Source organism: Triticum aestivum, chromosome 4B, assembly GCF_018294505.1.
Source record: "Triticum aestivum cultivar Chinese Spring chromosome 4B, IWGSC CS RefSeq v2.1, whole genome shotgun sequence".
Classification (NCBI taxonomy): Eukaryota; Viridiplantae; Streptophyta; class Magnoliopsida; order Poales; family Poaceae; genus Triticum; species Triticum aestivum.
In genome coordinates, this window is record NC_057804.1 from 598775267 (window position 1) to 598782566 (window position 7300).

At 50.9% G+C, this 7300-nt stretch overlaps 1 protein-coding gene across 1 annotated transcript; it reads left to right on the forward strand.

Annotated features, from left to right (window-relative positions):
• The first annotated feature begins 1690 nt into the window (after positions 1-1690).
• Positions 1691-4360, forward strand: LOC123093476 (xyloglucan galactosyltransferase KATAMARI1 homolog). The gene has a single exon (XM_044515453.1). The coding sequence runs from the start codon at positions 1996-1998 to the stop codon at positions 4018-4020; it is 2025 nt and encodes a 674-aa protein (XP_044371388.1). The 5' UTR covers positions 1691-1995; the 3' UTR covers positions 4021-4360.
• The last annotated feature ends 2940 nt before the right edge of the window (positions 4361-7300 follow it).

Genomic DNA, 7300 nt, shown 5'->3' on the forward strand with positions numbered 1-7300 from the left:
GCGCATGTGTCCTCTAGCGGTGTGGTCGCCTCGACTTGGCCATTGTGGCGGAGAGGTACATGACTTGTCTTTCTTTTTTTGCCGGGGGAGGTACACGTCTTGTCCACACCCAATAATACGCTCACGAACATAGCTACCTCTACCAACAGGCATGGTATTTGACTTCGTTTTTTATTACTATAATGTCATCTCTTTTGACTTACTCCAAGTCACGATCAATGTGCAATGGACCCTGTTTTCTTATACGGATAAATGTACCCTGTGTTTGACTTAACAATGGATTTAAAAGACGAATACAATTATACATTCACTTCCGGTTAGTACATTGGGATGCACTCTCTACTCACACGTCAACTCCCGGCTATGGATGCTGAAAATTTTGCAGAGACATGCGGATCTGCTCCATTAGAGCATTTCTAGCTTTTCCTCTATAATTATTTTTGCACATCGTCTACCTTAGGCCCAAGTTTTATTTTCCAAAGGGAGGCAAAAACCACCGCCCTCTGCATCGGTAAGATGCATACATTCATTCTTATTAATTATTAATTAAAGTACATAACAAAGACGTGAAATTAACACCTACGGCAAGGTCAACTCTTTCGAATCAACACCTTTAAGAAGGGATAAACATCCTTGCGCCGCCATCGCCACATCCAGCTGTAGACGGAATGAACAAACATTTTCATCCTGCTTGTCGAGACCAGTCAATGAAGACCAACACACAACAAGTAGACACTGTCTTCAACAAGGTAGGGGCACACGTTTATCATTGCTGAGCCCGACTACAAGGTTGAGACCAAAGTTTCAGCACAGACATGAAGTGGTGTCTCAATCAGCTTCTTGATAGATCGTTCAATAGTCGCATCCGCTAGTACTCCACGCCGGCCCAAAAGGGTGCTAGCAGATTGGTGGGGCATCTTCCCACCTTGGACCACCGCCATGGACGCCAAGGGACGCCCATTTCCTTGCGCGGAATCTGGTCGATGCCACTCCACACCGGTTTGGGTTGCACTGTAGAATCCACAATACCATTGGAGCCGTTGCCCCGTTAGTAGATGCCAGCGAGGAACTGCCATTGCACCCCTTACTCATTAGCATCGGACATTTCCGTTTATGCCACAAACCTTGAAGTGCCCCTTCTCAAGGCACCTGAAAGCGCCTGTCCTTCGTCTCTAACAAGATCTCCTTGCAAGCGGTGGGGCTGCTCCGAGCCTGCCGCCCGACGGCCAAACTCAACCTCCTGGAGCGGTGCCGACGACCCCTCCGAGCATGCTCGCACACCGGGCTTGTCTGAACCCGCAGACAAGCCCGAGCCAGAAACCACTGGACACTTGGTCGCGTGTTGGAACAACAAGGTGAGTGATCGGGGGCTAGCGGCCATGGAGGCGAACTGGAGGGGTAGGGGGTGGCCGCCGCGGCCGGAGTGGCAAGCGGCGGGGAAGGTGGATGCCGGTATCGGATTGACGCACGAGGAGGGAGGTGGGCAAAGAGGGAAGAGTGTGTGTGATGAAACGAGCTTTGACTGCACAATTTTTATATCATACTCCAAGAAAAATAAGATGAACCCCCTGATTATAGTACCTCCCTCCTTCCTACCGACACGCCCCCACGGCATGACGCGCATCGAGAGACGGCCGGCCGCCACGTCTTGCCCACATTTATTCCCTCCCCCGTCTTCCCATCCCGGCATCCCACCCCCCAAAATAAGACGGTGTTCAAACCCCCAAATCCCACACCGGCCGCCACCAAAAGCTCCGCCATTCCCATTCCCATTCCCATCCCCAGCGATAATAGGCCTCCTCCTCTCCCCCTAAACCAAAACCAAAACCAAAACCTCCCCTCCCGAGTCCGACCGGCCGATCCGCTTCTCCCGCGCCCCGCCGGTGGAGGTTTCGAGGCCGGTGCGGCGGCGGGATTCCGGCGGCGCTGGCCCTCGGCTGCGAATCCGGCGTCGGCGCGGCGAAGGCGCGTCGTGCGCGGGCGCCTGCTGCTGCAATGAGGCGGCGCTCCGTGCTGCCGTCCCACCACGACGACGCGGAGAAGGGCGGCGGGAAGCCGCCGCAGTCGCGCCTCTGCTTCCTCGCCACGCTCTGCGTCATGTTCTGGGTCCTCATCTTCTACTTCCACTTCTCCGTCCTCGCCCCCGACCCCGACGCGCGGCCCGTCGCCGTCGCCACCCAGGCCCGCATTGCCCACGACCACCTCCCGGACCGCGTCTTCAACCACGACGGCCTTCTCCGCACCCCGCCCGCCGCCGTCGGCAAGGAGGAGGCGCCCGCCGCCGTCGTCGGCAAGGAGGAGGCGCCCGCCGCCGTCGTCGGCAAGGAAGAGGCGCCTGTGGCGGTCGTCGGCAAGGAGGAGGCGCCCGCGGCTGTCGTCGGCAAGGAGGAGGCGCCCGCGGCCGTCGTCGGTAAGGAGGCGCCCGCGGCCGTCGTCGAGAAGGAGGAGGCGCCCGCCGCCGTCGTCGAGAAGGAGGAGGCGCCTGTGGCCGTCGTCGGCAAGGAGGAGGTGCCCGCGGCCGTCGTCGGCAAGGAGGAGGCGCCCGCGGCCGTCGCCGAGAAGGAGGAGGCGCCCCCGAAGGAGTACCCGTTCCAGCGGGCGCTCAAGATGGCGGAGAACGCGAGCGACCCGTGCGGCGGCCGGTACATCTACGTGCACGAGCTGCCGCCGCGCTTCAACGAGGACATGCTCCGGGAGTGCCACAGCCTCAGCGTCTGGACCAACATGTGCAAGTTCACGGGCAACGACGGTCTCGGCCCGCCGCTGAGCAACGAGGACGGTGTTTTCTCCAACACCGGCTGGTATGCCACCAATCAGTTCGCCGTCGATGTCATCTTCGGCAACCGGATGAAGCAGTACGAGTGCCTCACCAAGGACTCGTCCATCGCCGCGGCGGTGTTCGTGCCCTTCTACGCCGGGTTTGATGTGGCAAGGTATCTCTGGGGGTATAACATTTCGATGAGGGACGCTGCGCCGCATGATCTGGTGGATTGGTTGAGGAAGAGGCCCGAGTGGAATGTGATGGGTGGGCGTGACCATTTCTTGGTTGGGGGAAGGATTGCGTGGGATTTCAGGCGATTGACAGACGAAGAATCTGACTGGGGCAACAAGCTGCTGTTCATGCCGGCTGCGAAGAATATGTCAATGCTGGTGGTGGAGTCAAGCCCATGGAATGCCAATGATTTTGCGGTGCCATATCCGACTTACTTTCACCCTGCCAAAGATGAGGATGTTTTCCTTTGGCAAGATAGAATGAGGAGCCTGGAGAGGCCATGGCTGTTCTCATTCGCAGGGGCTCCTCGTCCTGGTGATCCAATGTCTATCAGAGGGCAGCTCATCGATCAGTGCAGGACATCAAGTTTCTGTAAATTGTTGGAGTGTGACCTTGGAGAGAGCAAGTGCCACTCCCCAAGTGCAATCATGAAGATGTTCCAGAGCTCTTTATTCTGCTTGCAGCCCCAGGGTGATTCCTATACTAGAAGATCTGCCTTCGACTCAATGTTGGCTGGCTGCATACCTGTTTTCTTCCATCCTGGTTCAGCATATGTCCAGTATACATGGCATCTTCCGAAGAATTATACGAGTTACTCGGTCTTCATCCCTGAAGGTGGCGTCCGTGATGGAAATGTCAGTGTTGAGGAGATACTGAGAAGTATCCATCCAGACGTTGTCAAGCAGATGAGAGAAGAGGTTATAAATCTCATACCAAAGGTGATATATGCTGATCCAAGGTCGAAACTGGAAACGCTAAAGGACGCGTTTGATGTTTCGGTTTCGGCAATCATCAACAAAGTGACACAATTGAGAAGAGATATCATCTCTGGCAGCGAAGATAAAGATTTTATTGAAGAGAATAGCTGGAAGTATGAACTGTTAGAAGGACAGCGGACAGTTGGACCTCATGAGTGGGATCCATTCTTCTCGAAGCCCAAGCCCAAAGACAAGGGTGCAGATTCTGGTAATTCATCAGCTGAAGCGGCCAAGAATTCTTGGAAAATCGAACGAGGAGACCAGAATTAGACCGCACAGCTGACTGCTCTTAGAGATGAGCAAAACAGCTATCCTAGCTGACGGTGCTCTGATGCAAATCCGCGGTAAAGAATCCTTAGATGCTGTAGCCTTGGTGATCATGTATGTTGTTGATGATCCAGCCCCTGCAGCCGGTGTAAGAAATGTTACCACCAAAAGTCCTTGAGAAAATATGGCACATGGCCTTTCCTTTGCCTCTACAGATATACTTTTTCATACTAGAATTTTCATTTGTTTCGTTTGCCCAATAACGCTATGTAAATCCTTGCAAGATCTAGTGGTATGTCAATTTTGTTGCTGTCCTGTTTTCAGCATTCTGTCTGTTTTATCACTCTGGCCGCATGGCTTGGAATTTACTACATACACCATCGTTTTACATGCCCAATTTATCAAAAGAACTGGGAGTCTGGGGCTGACAAGTGGCTGGATCGAGCCTTGCTCCGTCATTGTCAATGTGTTCCTGTTCATGGCGTGTAGCCTGTCTGCCTGATCATGTGAGAAGTTAATGTGGCCATGTGGGACTAGTTTCCTCTTCACCAGTTTGCAAAGCAGAGAAGAGCCCTGCCATTGTGATATCACTGTCCTGTTTCCTCACATTTTGGTTTCATTTCATCAGGCTGTGGGAATCAGAGCTCCTGTGCCATTATTGAGAGAAGAGTGAGCTGATTTCACCAAGAGACAGTAATGTTTCATAGTTTGCTCATGGGAGTCGGCAGCGTCTTCCTGAAACAACAAGATGAGCATATACGCAGTGGATTCCTCGGAGTCCGAAGGATGAGACGAAAGAGAACCGGCTGCTCCTCAATATCAGGTACTATATGCTTGCTCTCTGAAGACCCTCTTTGCTGCTAAAAGTTAGAATTGACAATTGAAAATTCCAGTAATGCTTAATCCATATATGATAATGCAGTTTTCCTTCCCCTTGTCTCTTGTTGAGAGTGGTCCTTGCTGACATAAATGGGGAACAGATTTGATATTAGGTCAGCATATAGTACCACGGATTTTATACTTACTACCGAACTAACCATGACTTATACTCAATTAAAAAAACAAAAACCCATGACTTTTATACTGGCAGGAAATCCGGGAGTCCTTGTCTTTGGAGCGGAAATTGAGGCCTTCGTCATGTGGAAACAATCCAAGTTGCTGTCAAGTCCCAAAGGCCAGCCAGGTCCATCAGCAACAGCGAGCGAAAGCAGGTGCAGTACTGCACTGCACGTATGCTCATGAAGTTGGGCGGTCTGGCGTGAAAAAGCGCGGCACCGTCCCGGCCTTTGGGATCTCGGAGTTGGGTCCATTTTGCAAGCAAAGAGACGGTGGTGTCGCCTCAAAGCATGGAATCCAATCCGTTCCAATCATGGGTGGGGAGGTCGTGGCATGGAAGCGCGCGGTTTGTTATATTGGGTGGCGCAGCTTTTGAGCCGTAATCTTCTTTTGTTTTAAGCTCCCGAGTCTGATGAGATGATTATGGTTATGACAAAGCTGCTCATGTTTTACTACTGATGCTACTTATGTCGTTTTGGAACATAGTCATATCAGTCATATTTTATATAGAGTAAAATGCATTGTAAGTTCTAAAACTATTGGAGTTGTGTCAGTCTAGTCCTACAACTTTGAAACTGCAGTTTTAGGTCTATTGGAGATGAGGCGTGTCAGTTTAGTTATATAACTTTCAAATTGCAGTTTTGGGTGCCAAAACTATGTAACTTTGTTCATCTCATGTCCTAAGTTGCTTGCATGGCTAGCATTGACCCGCCGACATGTCGCTTGAAGATGCTTGGACTGTTGTCATGTTGACCCATGGGCCCACCAGGTTAATTTATGGAAGATAAATACGCAAGAAAATCCCTAGAGCGTTGTCTCGCCTCATTCTCACGCCCTCGTCTTCTCCCACGCACAGAATGTTCATAAGAGATAGTACAGAGGCCGTTAGTAGCATCATGGCTTGAGCTCCAGCGAGGAGAGTATACTAGTCATCTCAGCCTCACCCTGTAGTAGCAGAACGACACGTCGTACGTCCAATTGCTACCCACTTGTGGCTGCTGTTGGGGTCGCGTCACTCTCGACGACCTTTGCGCCAGCTTCGTGGTTTTCGTGCACTCCTCCGCGATCTGTGGCAAGGGTGCCAGGCACGCGCGCGCGCGCGCCACAGAGGAAGGGAGAGAGAGAGAGAGAGGCAGGATAGCGTCCCCCATCCCGACTGGCTCGGGGTCTCCCCGGCGGTCGCGCCGAGGGAGAGGGATGTCATCCTCCATGCCGTCTGGCTTAGGGTCTCCCTGGTGACCATGCCAAACTTCTCGACGAGGCTGCCCTGCAACTCATGGCCACGCAGGTGGTGGCATGCCGGTTGCAACACACATTGCGATGTTGTAGAGTATGGACCACTTCTCATGACGTAAACACATATAAGGGCTCATTTGAAAAAAAATGTACAATAGATGTTGGCCATGCAAGTTTAGGACCAGAGATGAACAAACTTACATAGATTTGGTACCCAAAACTATAGTTTGAAAGTTATAGGACTAAACTGAGACACCTTCAATAGTTTTAGGATCTAAAACCGCAGTTTCGAAGTTCTATGACTACACTGACATACCTCCCATAGTTTTAGAATCCATGATGTATTTTACTCTTTTATGTACTCTCGCCATCCCATTACATCCAATATGCTCACATATTGAAGGCAATAACGTCTTATAACTTATATTATGGGACGGAGGGAGTTAACATTTAGCTGATATGAAATCATAAGTTTGGATCTGCTACCTGTGTCAGGGTTTATGAGTCATTTTTATATTTTGGATCAAAGTTTAACCACATAGTATTTGGTTACCAAAATGTTAATGCATGTAACAAAAAATTATATTGTTTGATTCGTGTTTGAATGTAAATTTTCAATGATATTGCTTTTGTTATGTATAACTTATATTCTATTAGTTGAAATCGTGATCAAAATATGATCTAAAATACGAGGGGACTAGTAAACCAGGACGGAGGCAGCTGCAAATCTAATCCCTTTCGGCTCCGTCGACCAGCTCATGGATTCTCCTCCCCTCTGCCTGACGCTCCGACGACCGGTGACGCAGAGGGGAACCTTGATGCCTTGGCTCTGGGTTGTAGTTTAGGTTAGCTTATTTTCAAGGATGACGACATCTCACCTTCAAGTTAGTCCTTCGGGCTTCAATCCTTCTCGATTTTGTCCATCAGAAGATATTCGATGGAGGTCTGATGTAGTTTTCAGTCGTCTCCTTGGGGCGACGAGGTTAGATAT

Bases quoted from the DNA above. Each gene is read 5' to 3' on its own strand.
- LOC123093476 (XM_044515453.1), top strand. From the start codon at position 1,996: ATGAGGCGGCGCTCCGTGCTGCCGTCCCACCACGACGACGCGGAGAAG.